Genomic DNA, 16,129 nt, shown 5'->3' on the forward strand with positions numbered 1-16,129 from the left:
TGGAGGAATTTGACAAAATAATCTCCGTAGTATTTTCTAGCTATTAAAATGTCTATGTGTCTATTAGCTATATATGTTTTCTTTGGCCAATTAATAGCAAGCATTTTATTATTAACAAAGTATGAAGCTATATGTTAAGTGGTTATATATATAATATTATTTAATCTTTATAGCACCCCTGAAATAAGGCATTATTATCCCCATTTACAAATGAGAAAACTGAGGCTCAGAGAGATTTAAAAATATACTCAAAGTCTAAATCTGTAAGTAGTAGGCCTGGGATTAAAAATCTGGCTTCCTCTGACCCTAAGGTTCATGTTTTTAACATTTAAATCCCCCTTTCACCATTTTATTTGAGTATCAGAAACCATTCTGGCTGTAACTTCTCATCATTATGACCCAGATAGGCCCATACAACTTTTTGGTGCCTCTTTTGGAGGCCTCTTTGGTGCCTCTGTCCCTGACTTCTATAATTCAGACACCTCTTTCCAAAACTGGCACAGGAACTCCAAGCCCACCCTGTACCCCATACACCTTTGTCAGTACCAGCTCCCAAAGGTTCTCCACCTGCAATCTGATTGGTTGCTCACTGCTATTTCATTATCTGTCTGCTTCCTTTCTCAAAGTTCTACTGACCCAAATGGACCTTTGCCGCTTGTTATAATGGATCTCTCCTTGGGTTCCTTCCTCCTTTGGAACAGCTACACTCATTGATTTATGCACATTCATCTGTTTGGCTTTCCTTTCTATATCTTGATCATATTAATTTGTCTTAAAACATTTCTTCTGACTCTGAATCCCCTCCCTACAATATAAATATCAATAATAATCTTGTTAAATGCACTATGTTTAACAATACCAGAAAATGGGTTTGGGCAGATTGGGTCAGATAATACAAATTTTGAGAGAGTGACTAAATCTAATAAAAGATTTCACTTCTCATTGTTAAATTTGTTTTAGTTTATATTTCAACTAATCCTGGGCTTAAAATGAAGTTGTAATATCCCTTGAAGTATAACATGTATAATCAAGAATGTACTAAGTAGCATATTCAGAAGAAAGTAAGATCAAGATGTCAAAATCAGGGTTATTATTCAACAATTACTTAATAATGCTAATCCACACTTAATCAATACACTCTTTTTTAAGATGATGAATAACTAAAAAATAAATGTACTTTGCTTCAAATCCAATGAATCAATCATAAAATTTTACAAATATAAAGTTTTTTAAATAAAATGGTTAATAAATCCCACTACTTAATGGCCAATAACATTTGTGTATTAAAAACTTCAGTACTTTTAAGCAATTAAAAAGCTTTTGAGACACATCAGCCTAGGAAAAAGGAAAAAGTTATTGCTCCTTTAAAAATAAAGCATATTATTTGTGCTTAATTGTTGCACTTGATGTCACTTGCAAAGCAGGTGCAGAAGTATAATATCATAAAGGGCTGTGCATTTTATTTTTGCTCCAGATTGTTACTTACAGGAGCCCAAAAACGTTACTTTGAAAAATTATCAATTTACTGTGACAGATATGCTGAACAAATTCCAGTAACCTTTGTGCTTGGTAAGTATAGGTCACACGCAGAATGCAGCCACGCAGCTGTCTCCATTAGGATGACACCGATGACTCTGCATGGGAGTGTTTCCAAGCTGCGAGGCATGCCTGAAAAGCCACCGCTTGCGATAGAACCAGAATCATCCATAAGGTTTGCCTTCAGGGCTGCTTCCGCTAAATTAACACCGATCACGTTTGAGGTAATAATCTGCTATTGGACAATTAAGCTTTTTCTTCACTAACTCTCCACTTTTGCAGTCGATATTTGAGCTCTAATACCCACTTACTGGGTGCTCTGGCACTGTCAAGCACAAATGACATTTTTTTCTGAAGGGCAAAATCATAAGGTATGGATAACAACATATTTTTATACCCCAACCCCTATAAAGGCTAAAATTCTGCTAAAAGCATCCGTGTCACCCACGTGTCTGCTGTAAGACATTGCTTTATAATTTCCTGTTGTTCTGCAGGGTTTTATGTTACCCTGGTAGTGAACCGATGGTGGAACCAGTTTGTGAATCTGCCCTGGCCGGACAGGCTGATGTTCCTCATCTCCAGCAGTGTCCACGGAAGCGACCAGCACGGGCGCCTGCTCAGAAGGACGCTGATGCGCTACGTGAATCTCACCTCCCTGCTCATCTTCCGCTCGGTGAGCACCGCAGTGTACAAGAGGTTTCCCACCATGGACCACGTGGTTGAAGCAGGTACTGTGATTGGCTTTTCCTTCCCTCGGCGCCTCTCAACCAGGATAGGGACCTCTAAAATTCCTTTGAAACTTCTTTATATTTATTCATTCACTCGAGAAACATGTATTGATTGCCTACTACGTGCCAGAAACAGTCTTAAGAGGCAAAGAAGAATAAGACGTGGTTCCTGCCCTCCAGGTGGTGGGGGAGGGGAAGCAGCAGACAGTCACATTGCCTTAAGAAAATATAATAAATATCATTTTTTTTTTTGAGACAGAGTCTTGCTTTGTTGCCCAGGCTAGAGTGAGTGCCATGACATCAGCCTAGCTCACAGCAACCTCAAACTCCTAGGCTCAAGCAATCCTCCTGCCTCAGCCTCCTGAGTAGCTGGGACTACAGGCATGCGCCACCATGCCCGGCTAATTTTTTCCATATATATTAGTTGGCCAATTAATTTGTTTCTATTTATAGTAGAGACGGGGTCTCGCTCTTGCTCAGGGTGGTTTCGAACTCCTGACCTTGAGCAATCCGCCCGCCTCGGCCTCCCAGAGTGCTAGGAGTGAGCCACCACGCCCGGCATAAATATCATTTTTATTAAAACAATCTGTTATATCATCTTACAGTTTTCCTAGCACTTTATAGTCTATCTCCTTTTATAACTATTTCATTTGGACCTCAAGAGAACATGTAAAAGGGAGAAAATAGGTTCAGAGAGGTTACAGCCTGCCCTGAATTGCACAGCTGATTAATGGAGCCAGAATTAAAATTCAGTCTTCGAACTCCTAAGTTAATACTTTCCCCAAAACATACTAGATTCTGGCAGGAACCAGAAACATCAGTTTTCACCCAGGTACCCCTGAGAGGTGGTAGTAAAAAGCTGTTGCAGTGTGGATCTGTTGTCTCTCCTATGCCTCCTGGTAGATCCAGTTATTCTGTGTGGGCTTCTGGGTCCAGTGTACTGAGAACAATCATGTCTGAAGGGTGGTTCTCTTTGATGTGCAAAGATTTAGCAAAGAAGCTGTTAAATCAGCCTTCATTAAATCGGATAATTTTGGGCACATATAGACGATATAAGAACCATGAGATGATTCTGCCTTTACATTGAGTACATTCTGTATTTCAAGTCTAACATTAGGTTGCAGTATCCAGTCTACTTTTCTGAAATGTCCTTGAAAATAGATTTTTTAAGGATAATATTTTTGTTTGGTTTTGGAGTTTTTGTTGGCTTTTTTCTTTTTGTTTTGAATTCTTAAATGGGCAATATAGATAGTGACTGTCAAAGTCAAAATTAAAATGTAGATATGAATCTCCAAATGTAATGTTTTATTTGGGAAGAAAGAATTGCAACTCGGGACCTACACTCACAATGGGTGGTCTTCAGTATATTTAAAGAACAAAGAGAAGGTTGGGAGTTTTATTTTAAAAACAAATGTTATATATTGCTGTTTGAGAAAGTTCATTGGCACAAGTATGGTTCTAGGGGGTGGGCAAGTTTTGACTGGTGGGTGATGGCAGCGGGTAAAATTACGTTTAGAGTTGCAGCAGGTCCTTTCCAGAACTATTAGATAAAACTGGTTTCCGGTATAGCAGATAGTTTCTGCAGCCAGGCTTGCAAGTGAATTACATTCTTGGAGCAACATTATGTGTCCTGAGTGCTTTTTCCCACTGGATTCTCAACTCCATTTTATTTGTATATAATGAGAATGGCCCAATTTGTATGATCAACTTTGCACAGTGACTAAGAGCACAGAGCCAGGGTTTGAATCCTCTTACCACTTACTGGCTATATGACTTTGTCTGAGTTAGTTAACCTTTGTGTGCCTCAGTTTCCTCATCCATAAAATGATCTTATAGTAACTTATAATAATGCCTATCTCATATACCTCATAGGTTTTTTATGAGGAATAATAAGTTAATATTTTCAAAGTGTTTAGAGCATTTCTGGCATATGATAAGTGCTACATGATTTCTTACTATTATAATGAAATCATCTGGAACAACCTAATGTAGCACTTGGTCGCTTTAGAAGACTCATGGTTGGTTGATAGGACATCAAGTAGGTCTTCTTGACCTATTTTGAGGAGGTTGTAAAAACCAAGGTGGAAATAAGGAAGGAGAGGTATAGATGAGTTGTCAGGAATACAGATTGAGTTGTGAGAAAGTAATGGCGTACAGGAGTTGGCTAAGGATTCGGGTGGAGACTCTGACTGGACTGGCAAATGCACAGGTGTATTATTATACAAAACCAATAGGAACTTAAAAAAACAATTAGCTGCCACCCCTCCTCCAAATGCAAAAGTAGAATACTGCTTCAGAATGACCACATTTGAAAATACTTCTTGACAACTTAATTTTCTTACGCGAATGTCTACAGGATCAAATGCAGTAAGAATTACCACCTCTAAAGAAAGACTTAAAAACAAACAAGAAAGCTTTGGCCCATTCCAAATTGATGAGGTAAAGTTTACTTGAATAACAGAGGTGATATTTCTCTAGTTCTGACGCACCCTTGGAATGAAGAGAGTGCATTCCGACAGGAATCAGATGCCAGGCCCAATCCTCAAAGCAAATCTTAACTTCTCAGCGTCACCTTCATATTAAAAGCACTTCGGGAAGAAGCCAGGTTGGCTGGTGACAGACGGGCCCTTGGGGCCTCTGGTCAGACTCGCGCTTAAAGGTCAGACTAGCGCTTGGAGTTCAGACTCGTGCACAGGTCTGACCAGCAAGTAGATGTGAGGAGGCAAAGAAGGAGAATGACACGATTCCATTTCTTTTGGGTGTATTTTTCAGAATACCAACTCCTACTCTTTGTCAAGCTTGTACAAATGTCTGTCATGTACTTGCATCTGACTTTTTCCCTCTTGAAAGCATCTGAAATATTGGACTACTTCTCTCCCCAACCATCAGTATCCCTACCATTCCACGGGAAATCTTAAGAGTCATTTGCTCCTTGATGCGCATTTAAACTAGTGTGTCTCTAGATGTGACCTGCAGACCCACAGGGTTGGTGCTGAAGATCTGCGCTTTGGATGACAACGTCTGCATGGCCTTTGCCGCCAGCTCGAGGATAGTCATCAACAGGGCCCGGGTGCAGAGCCAGAGCCACCGTCTGACGGTGGAGGACCCGGTCGCCGTGGAGTACATCGCCCGCTCTATGGCCAGTCTGAAGCAGCGTTACACACAGAGCCATGGGCGCAGGCCGCTTGGTATCTCGGCCCTCACTGTGGGTTTTGACTTTGATGGCACCCCCAGACTCCATCAGACTGACCCTTCGGGCACATACCATGCCTGGAAGGCCAATGCCATAGGCCGGGGTGCCAAGTCAGTGCGCGAGTTCCTAGAGAAGAACTATACGGATGAAGCCATTGAAACAGATGATCTGACCATCAAGCTGGTGATCAAGGCGCTCCTGGATCAGTCAGGTGGCAAAAACATAGAACTCGCCGTCATGAGGAGAGATCAGCCTCTCAAGATTTTAAATCCCGAAGAGATTGAGAAATATGTTGCTGAAATGGAAAAAGAAGAAAAGAAGAAACAAAAGAAAGCATCATGATGAAATCAAATTTCCTTGGTTAACAGTTTTTAAACTCCAATCATGGTTGAGTCTCAATGATGTGTAGGCATTTCCATTCCATTTACCACCTATTCATACTGTCTGAGTGTCCTACAATAAACTTCCATATTTTTTAACCTTAAAAAAAAAAAGAAGAGAAAAAAATAAAAAGGAGGCAGAGCTTATGCGGTCATGGGAGCGATGGGGAGCAGCTGTAAACACTGACGAAGCTTTGCTCGCTGGCCTGCCACATCCCTCCTGCTGTGTGGCCCAGTTCCTAACAGGTCACAGACGGTACCAGTCTGCAGCTCGGGGGCTGGGGACCACAGGCCTAGAGAATTTGAATTAGACTTGCTTGGTCTTAACTGACTTAATTCTGACTTAATTTTTGGTTGGTTTGTTTGGAGTGACGTAAGGAGGGAGAGAACTGAGGGAGATGTGGCTCTGTCCCATGAGACCAACACTGGTTATCTTGAGTAAAAAGGACCCTATTGCTCTTATTAACTCCTAAGTGTATTCCCAAAGGCAGGAAAAGGATAGTGGGCACAGCTTGTGCCCACAGGGATAAAAGGTTTGTGTTAGGCAGCAGGGCAAATTTCTAAGCCACTATTCTCTCAGGTGAGAGAAACACGTCAGAGGCCCACTCTTCCTGGCTGCTACGCGGCCAGCACCCTCTGTCAGGGCAGCGCTGACTCACGGAGCTTCCTGCTCCTGTCCCCAGTGGAGACCGCTGACTCAGAGTCTGCACGAGTCTGCTTCCAAGTTCTCCTAACTGGGCACATGTCTCCGCCACTCCCTGATTGTCCTTTGCCTGTGCCAAGGTTTCTGGGAAGAACAGGAAGCTCAGGGATGGTGGAAAAATGTCTGGCAGATCCCCTGAGTCCGGAGCCAGGGCACCTGCTCCTGCCTGAGGGCAGTGAGGACTGGTCAGTAAAGCACTGGGGGACAGTCCCAAAGGGCTGGGGACAAAAGAAAGGGGAAATGCCAAGGGCACAAAAGGCCTTCTTGTCAATTGAATCCTTTATGTTAAATAGCCTGTAAGGAAAAGTACATGTTCTCAAACTTCAGCATGCATTAAATATTGCTAAAATCAATATGGCTAAAAATTCAGATCCCGAGATACCACCCCATAAGGTTCTGATTCAGTAGGTCTGGAGTAGGGTCCAGGAATCAGTGTATTTAACATACTCCTGGAGACTCTGAGGCAGGTGGGCTTTAAGGCAATGGGAGTTTCCCTGTAATTCCTTCTTGCTTTTGTCTCAGGGAGGGTTCAGAGCTGGCCAGGAGGAAATTAGTGAGAGGGCTGAGGGAGTAAAGACCAGCACCTCCATCTGAAGCTTCTGGCAATTCCTTGACCGGAGCTGGACAAGCTAGGTTACTTACCTGGCCTGAATGTTTCTTGCTTTTAAGTTGGACAATGAAGTTACATTATTCTGGGAAATAAAAAGACCAAAATGCATGTTACCAAGGAAATATACATGAATGATGTTACGGGTTGAATTTCTCAAAAATAAAAAGCTTTTTATTTCTGCTCATATGAAAATAGAAATATAACCATTGAATTCAGAATAATGTCTGTTATGCTGAAAAGTTCCTGAACTGGTCTGTTATCAGTTCTTTACCAGAGGGTCTGCAATATAATCTCTGTTATTTTCCTTATCGGGTACAAACCTGTCCTGGAAAATGCTAGTCATTACAATCACCTACCCTGGAAGATGTCACTCATTCCAAGTCAAGTCAGGAGCACAATTCCAGCTCTTTGTTGATTCAAGAAATGACCTTAGATGAGTGCTTATATTATGGTTTCAGACTGAATCAAAACATCTTATCTAGTGTGTCACAGACATCAGGAGAAGAAAATACTTCTCACCAGAGGCACAAAGATACGTAGTAGTAAATTATATACATTCCTCTGAAAGAAACATTACCAAACTGATGCTAGAGCTGGCATGCCTTTGCTTATTCTACAGACTTATTGTGTGCACACTGTGTGCCAGGCACTGTGCTGGACACTGGGAGTACAGCTAGAAGCAAGAACAGGTGTGGTCCCTGTCCTCAAGGATCAGTAAAAATTACACAAATCTTTTCTTACATTAATCAATGTCAGAGACAAGCACAAATATATTAATATTTACAGTTAAATTTCACATCTCTGCATTGCATTTCTATCTCTCTAAAGTTGATAGTTTCTGTGTTTGGTAATTCATAAGAGTGGTTAGTTAGAAGGCAGTAAACTGAGGGAGGAAAAGGCACCCTTTAATTTTCTCAAAGCTCTGGAATCTTACCATGAAGGCTCTTGGGCTTCTTTGACTACAGAAGCTCCTTTGGAATGCTTAGTGGCACTTAAGGTTAACAGACATTAATACAACTAAGCAAGCCCCCAGTTGTCAAGTGAATGTTGAGATAAAAATTTTAACTTTAGATGCATTGGTTGTAAGGCTAACCCCATTTGAGTTTCTGGCACACATAGATCATTTAACCTGTGATGTTCTCTATGTAAAATCAAATGAATTTTGTATAATATTTTAGTAACATTCATAAAATCAATTGAATTTTGTCTAACATTTCTGCCATGGGTATGCTTTTGTTTTTCCTGATGCATTCTGTGGCTTTGGGTTTCCTGGTCTCTGAAATCTCCTACCGCCCTGTGTTACAGCAGAGAGGACCAAGGGGACAGTGATATTCACGGCTGTGCCAGTTTTCCCTCTGTTGGCTGAACTTTTAGAGGCTGAGTCAGTCACCCCTATATTCTCACATGATGAGCCCGGAACAGACAGAATGTCATCCTGCGAGTGAAATTTGACTCACCTATGCACACTTGCTGTACACAGGAAAGAAAGTGCATGGCAGAACTAGCCCTCCTTGAATTGATGCCATGGATTGCCTGGCTCAGTTGCTCACTGTTTGAAGGTTCCCCCACAGTTCTGTTTTAGGAGTTACAGGAAGACTATCCCTTCAATGTTTCTCAAAGTATGATTCTAGACCACATTCATTGAATTATCAAGGGTGTTTATTTAAATTGCTGGTTCCTAGGTAGCGTAGTGACTCTCTGGGACTCAGGACCTAGGAATCCACATTTTAAACAAGCTCCTCAAAAGCACTGCAGAGCGTTTGACCAAGTCTGGGAATGCTGAAATGACCAGCACTAGGGCACTTGTTCCTGAATGTCTCTGCAAGTTGGAATCACTGGGGATCTTTTTTAAATGTTGACATCTGGCTCCTATCCTCAGACATTAGTATTAAATAGGTATGTGGTGCAGCCTGAACATCAGGAGTTTCTAAAGCTTCCCAGACCATTCTAATGTACGACAAAGTTTAGGAACCATCACACTAGGGCATATCGGTTAATTCATGTAGTTTTATTTTGATATTGCCTCAGATCTATTCACCCAGGGCAAATGAAATTCTGGAACACCTGTGCAGATGAGGAATCAAGAACACTGATTTTGTGTTCATTATTTCTTGTGTGTCATTAAGCAGAAGACAGTGAACTACCAAATGGGATATTAATTTAGGGACAGAGATATGGCTGATTAGCGATTTGCCCATAGCAATAAAATAAAGAAGTATCTCTGTCTTCATTCCTCATTGCTACCCCAGAAACTGATTTTACTTCACCACTTCCTATTTCAGTCTTCTCAGACTGTGGGTTGTAACATTATTGAGTTCTTAAATCATTTTAGTGGCTTGTAACCAGCATTTGTAATGGGATGGAAAGATAACACTAGAATGGAATGGAATGGAATGGAATGGAATGGAATGGAATGGAATGGAATGGAATGGAATGGAATGGAATGGAATGGACTAGAAACTGTCAGAGAGCACGTCATGAAGAAAGGCCAATAATTGTTTTGTGAACTACATGTATCTCCCTGTGCTTCATGGTAAAGAATGTTTGCCATTCTATACAATATTGTCACAATGGGACTCTGTCCCTTTCTCAATCTCATTTTGCCTTACTTGATTTTCCCAGTTGGCCAAGATTTCTAAACCTATTCCATCGAATTTAAAGGACAGCTATAAGTGAAGCTGGTGGCTTCATTCCATTCATCTGGAAAACACAGAGATAAAAATGAGCCAGGCACCTTGCACTCTTCCCTCTGAGCACTCTGATGCTGAATGCACAACTTTCTCTTTCAGCAAGAAGTGGCATTAAACACATTCTGCCTGCAGATTTTGAGATGCAGAGCTTTTAGTTCTTCTACTAATAGAGCCTCATTTGAATACTGTACGTTAAAGGCAAAAGACATCTGCCTCAGCTTCAATCAAGGAAAAATAGACCAACTGTACAGCAGGCAAAGTCTATGATGACTGAAATCTTGTTTATCAATGGATTTAATTAATCCTTTGGCTTGAGGGCAGCAAAATTTCGTCTTCAAGTAGCAGATCTTATTCCATCAAACCACAGCTCAAGTTGCAAGTAAATGCAAACATAAATCTGTATCTCTCAATATAGATATTTTATTCTGATTAGAAATATGAAAGAGGGTTTTTGGGGGGATAAGCAATATGAAAATGGCTGAGCAGAGCTGAGTCAGTCAGTTGGAAAAGAGATAGTAAGAGAAACTCCAGGCAGATGCAATGGCAGGATATAAAAGCCATGCCTAGAGTGTCAATGGGGCCTGAAGGAGCATGGCATGGAGACAGACATGTGAAAGAGACAGGGTGGTGGGAGGACCAGCCAACTAAGCATGTTGCCAAACTGGAGCGATTCAATAACTGTAATTAACATAGCCTTAGAAATGAGGATAATGACCATATTCTCAAAAAGATCATCGGTCACTGGTTAAAATGGCCTGAAGTGCTAATGAGAGTAACATTCCATTTTATAGCATATACTTTTTGAATGGATTTGGCCAAAAATCTAGAAATTTTCTTTCAAATTGACCAACAACGTGATTTCCAAAGATGGGGTCACTTTGGATAAGATGTGTGGCCCTGCAGGGAGTAACGAAAATCATTCTGCCTGGCACTCTTGGAGGACACATTAATGTCTGATTGACTCATCATTCATCTTCTCGGCACCTAGCAAAGTGCTTGATAAATTCGAGCTGAAAACTTAAAATTACCAGCTTTCCTCACTCTCTGTGTCCCCTTCCAATCAATAGATGTCCTACATGGAAGGAAAAGCCTAACTCTTGCTTTAGTGTTTATGCTACATAAACCCTCACTCTGCATATTTGCTTTCTGCTTAGAAGCCAAGAAAAGACTTGCTAGCACAATTTGATCCATACTCCTGAATAAAAAATCAGCAAAGACAAAGTTATTCTTTGGTCAAATGATGAAGTTTGCAGCCAGTATATAAGTGGGGTTATTTTTGAAAATTGTACCATAGATCTCAAGAATGTAACTGTTAGACAATTGATATGGAATATGTGAGAATAGGCTGCAGCAAGTCTTTAAGCATAAAATCAAGACAGGTCAAGTTTATCTATTACCTTCTTATAATAAGATTTAATCATGCTCTGCAAGTCTTTTTTTAAAAAAAAAAAAAGTAGATTATCTGAATCATGCAACAACTTTGAGATGCACTGAGAAATAAGAGAATTACCAGGCTCATTTTATTTTTTACCTCCAGAGGGAGTACCGTTCTCAAATCATGGCCAGAACCCTTCTAAGCTAGTATAAATAACCTGAGTGTTACCTATAACTAGACTACTGTTGGTAAATATTGGTTTTGTAGTTGTTACTTTGTTTATTTCAAATCCTAAATAAACAGAACCTTCATTCAGTGGGACAGTGATTTCAAACACTGCTATATGTCAGAATTTTGTGCAGAGCTTGGTAAGCATGCAACTGCCTGGATCCAATTCTATTAAATCACCCAGGAAGATTTTTTAAAGTGCTGATGCCTAACCTCATCCCAGACCAACTGGGGCAGAATTTTCCAAAGATAAGACCCAGGTATTGGTATTTTCTAAAAGTGGCCATGTAAAAGTCTAAGGTATAGACTTGAGTCGAGAACTCCTGCCCTATTGATTCTGATTTAGTAGGTGAGGGTGGGGCCAGCCCTCTCCATGTTTAATAGGTATCACAAGTGATTCAGACCCATGGTCTGTAGACCTTATTCTTAAAAACAATGGCCTAGATCAGGTCAAAGATCGAGGTAACTCCAAAGCTGTATGAACTGATGACTTTCAAATGGGCACATCTCACTTTTCCTTTGACATCTTTTGTATTGTAACAATATCTCTTAAATAAAATTCAGTCTATACGGTAAAGGAAGGAGAATTACTTTCAACAGGACAATCAGATTGGTAAACTGATTACAGATGGTTAGAGATATAAAATGTGTTACATTAGGGCAAAAGTTGATTTTCATCTGAATGTATTATCAGAATTTCATAAGCTAATAGTTGCATTTCTGAGAGAAAAATAACTCAAAATTAATACCTAACAAAAATCAATTTTAGAAATAAGCTTTGATTCATAAAACACTTTATATTAAATCATAATTACAATTTAAAAGCTATTTAAAATAAAAAGCCAAAGGGGTAGGTACAGGAGGGTCATTGCAGCATTATTTTTAGTAGCAAAAAATTCAAAACAGCTTACATGTCAATGCAGAAGGGAAGTAGTTAAATAAAATATTGTGTACAATGAACTTTTAATTAATATGTTGATTAATATAGAGAGAGCAGCCATTTAAAAGAATGCTGCTGCTCTCTATATATTAATTTTTTTAATCCCCAAGATATAACTGACAAATAGAAGCCAATGGCAGATATGTATGTAATATAAAATCATTTGTGTTTAAAAAAGAGTAGGCCTGTATGAAAATCTATGACATTTGTCTGGAAAGATACACAATAAATTGATTGTAGTGATTTCCTCCAGGAAGGGAAACTTTGTGGTCGGAAAAAGAGACATCTCCATTAATACACCTTTGGCACTTTTGGCTTTTTGATTCATTTAAATTACTCAATCAAATTTTTAAAAATAAGACCAGTTTGGTGGCTCTGCCCTGTAATCCCAGTGCTTTGGGATGCCAAAGCAGGAAGATCGCTTGAGGCCAGGAGTTCAAGACCAGCCTGGGCAACATAGCAAGACCCAGTGTCTACAAAAAATTGAAAAATTAGCCAGGCATGGTGGCGCAGGCCTAAAAGTTTAAAAAGTAAAAGATCAAATGCAAACTTTAAGCTTTTCTCTTTTTTTTTTAGACAAAGTCTCTACTCTGTCACCCAGGGTAGAGTGCAGTGGTGTGATCATAATTCACTGCAGCCTCAAACTACTGAGCGTAAGCAATTCTCCCACCTCAGCCTCCAGAGTAGCTGGGACTAAAGGCAAGCACCACCACACTTGGCTAATTTTCCTGGTTTTTGTAGAGATGGGATCTTGCTCTTGTTTAGGCTAGGTCTCAAACTCCTGGCCTCAAGCAATCCTTCTGCCTTGGCCTCCCAGAGTGCTGGGATTACGGGCATGAGCCACTGCACCCAGCCTGTAAACTTTAAGTTTTTAAAGTATTAATACATCTTTGGGTGAACAAACCTTGGTATATAGTAGACATTCAATAAATGTTTGCTTATTAAATAAACCTGCTACCTTATTCCTCTTCTATTATTTAAATCTCTTCTCTCTTTGGTATTCAGGGAAGGGGGAGGAGGCAGAAGATAGCTGAAGTTTCCTGTAATTCATGATGCCTTAGCACTTGAGTTCTAAGGGCGTGTTAAGCATTATTCTAGCATCTTGACATATGTTCATCATCCCAGGTTAGTCTACAGCATCTCTGTAAAGTAGATAGTATCCATTCTCTTTTACAGATGAGAAAACTGAGACTCAGAAAAGTCACTGCAAGCTCAAAAAAATTGCATTTTATACACACGCCAAAACAATTAAAGAAGCACTTAAAAGCATGTGCAAAATGCTGTGAGGACTTTGAAGATTCATATGCTCTATGCCTTTCAAAAGTGTCGTAGCAGGGAAAACGTTTAAGTAGAGTATTACTATAAGGCAAGCCAAGAGTGAGTACCATGTGGATGTGGGAGCTTTTTTTTTTTTTTATTTTTTTTTTTTTTGAGACAGAGTCTCGCTTATTGACCAGGCTAGAGTGAGTGCCGTGGCGTCAGCCTAGCTCACAGCAACCTCAAACTCCTGGGCTCAAGCAATCCTTCTGCCTCAGCCTCCCGAGTAGCTGGGACTACAGGCATGCGCCACCATGCCCGGCTAATTTTATATATATTAGTTGGCCAATTAATTTCTTTCTATTTATAGTAGAGACAGGGTCTTGCTCTTGCTCAGGCTGGTTTCGAACTCCTGACCTCGAGCAATCCGCCCGCCTCAGCCTCCCAAAGTGCTAGGATTACAGGCGTGAGCCACCGCGCCCGACTCATGTGGGAGCTTTAAAGGGGAGAAATCCCAGGGGAAAGAGAAGGAAGGAATCAAAGAAGGCTTCACAAAAGAAGGAACGATTAAGTAAGACTTTGAAAGGAGAGGTCAGGAGGAAAAGTCATGTGAATCATGTGTTCAGCACTATGCTAAGTGCTTGTGTACATTATATTTTATTCTTTTAATCCAACAATTCTAAGTGTTATTATACCCAATTTTAGATGAATAAACCAAAATTCAAAGAAGAAATTTCCCCAAATGTTCTAGTTCACATTTAATGTCTCCTTCCTTCTTACTTGGCTTCACTATCAGGGATTGCCAATGTGTATTTTGGCATGTAACTGTGCATTGCCTCATATAATTGGTGTATAACTTGTGTGTATCCTTGCATGTGTGAGTGTGTGCTTGCACGCTCATATGCCCACATTTCTTATCTCTCACACAAGTATAGACTACTTGAGACAAGAACCTTTATTTCATATCCCTTTAATATCCCCCCATTCTATGCTCATATAGTAGACACTGAAACATGGTGATGTATTCATGCTTAATTAAGTCTATACATTCTAGCCATTTTTGTTTTGTGCAAAGGTTTCATGACAGCAGATGAAAGGAAATTATTCAACCATCTTAAATCTCCTCATCTGAAATACTGGGTTCCATTCATCTGGTTTGGAAATCTTGCAACTAAAGCCCGGAACGAAGGTAGAATCAGAGACAGTGTTGATCTGCAATCACTGATGACTGTAAGTACATCATAAACCATCAGTAAAAGATGCTAATTAGGGACCAAGAGGGATCTGCATATAACAAGTCAGACTAGAAAGAGATTGCTTTAATCATGGTTCCAAAGGAACTGGAAAGACTGGGCTAGTATCAGAACCCTCAACACGCAGAATGCAGAGTATACAGGTTGAATTCAGATAGCTTGGTAGTGGTTGCTTGAAAGCTGTAATAGTCTCTATAAGAAAGCGTTCCTTCATTGATTAGTCAAGGGCCACCAAGGGCTCTGAAGAATTTGGTGCCCGCATGGCATATTTGCCATCCCTAGCTCCAGGATCCTAGAATAAAATCTAGAGGAGAAATAAACCTCCCCAGCCATTTCCCCCAAATTGGAATATTCTGAATTTAAGCCACCTTTTGAGATGCTATAGTAAACAAAACAGTGTTCTTACTAAACAAAATAACCCTAAAATTTATCTGACAAATTTATGTAAGGGCTGGATATATTTGTGCCGTGACAGTCTCCTGCCTGGATTAGTCTAAAAGGACTGAATGATTTTTAAAAAGCTCCCAAATTAATGAACTTTTCTTCCCAATCTTATATAACAACTTAAGTGCAATAGATGGGGAAAAAAAATCAAAGGATCCCATTACTCCTACTTCAGAGAGAGATTTTCTGTCAATCTGAGTGTTCTACAGTTTTCATTTGTTGTGGGAAAGCTTTGGGATGTATTTATATCTCTTTTCTAAGATCCATAATAAGCCTATTTTTAAATAAGAGAAACAAAAAGAATTTGCTTTCCACATTATTTACCAAAATAGCTAAAAATTACTTATTTAAAATATTAACTATTGCCTTCTCATCACCACTTTGGGCCAATAGACACATAGGGTATATTACTACAAAGTCCTAACTTATTTTAATATTAAAAAAATATGTCCTAATGTCCTCATCCTTTTTGCACAATTTTCAATGATGTTCATTGCTTGTCATTTTTAGAATTTTCCTTTTAGAGTAGCCTTGGAAACCAATCTACTGGCCTTATAAAGTCAGTCCCATCATCTTACAAACATATTCATAAACATTATGCCACATTCTGAATCTCAGTAAATGTTTATTACCACATCCATCATTTTAGTAAGTCATTTTCGATTTGTTTCTGGTTTAGGAAATGAATCGATACCGCTCTTGGTGCAGCCTCTTATTCGGTTATGACTGGGTTGGAATTCCGCTGGTTTACACCCAGGTACCAAATACTTTGCATGTGATTCATTATTTCCA

General features: G+C 39.8%; 1 protein-coding gene and 1 pseudogene across 2 annotated transcripts in view; both read left to right on the plus strand.

The window, feature by feature from the left end:
* BEST3 (bestrophin 3) overlaps positions 1-16,129 on the plus strand; it is a 47,379-nt gene that overhangs the window by 3,836 nt on the left and 27,414 nt on the right. For both annotated transcript variants that reach the window (XM_076007170.1, XM_012788719.3), the window contains 4 exons: positions 1,475-1,569; positions 2,031-2,264; positions 14,716-14,870; positions 16,017-16,094. In XM_076007170.1, coding sequence (XP_075863285.1) covers positions 1,475-1,569; positions 2,031-2,264; positions 14,716-14,870; positions 16,017-16,094 — 562 coding nt within the window. The remainder of the gene's footprint in view (positions 1-1,474; positions 1,570-2,030; positions 2,265-14,715; positions 14,871-16,016; positions 16,095-16,129) is intronic.
* On the plus strand, positions 2,838-9,909 carry LOC142873359 (proteasome subunit alpha type-7 pseudogene; annotated as a pseudogene).

The sequence above is a fragment of the Microcebus murinus genome, chromosome 10 (genome assembly GCF_040939455.1).
Source record: "Microcebus murinus isolate Inina chromosome 10, M.murinus_Inina_mat1.0, whole genome shotgun sequence".
In the NCBI taxonomy this organism is placed as follows: domain Eukaryota; kingdom Metazoa; phylum Chordata; class Mammalia; order Primates; family Cheirogaleidae; genus Microcebus; species Microcebus murinus.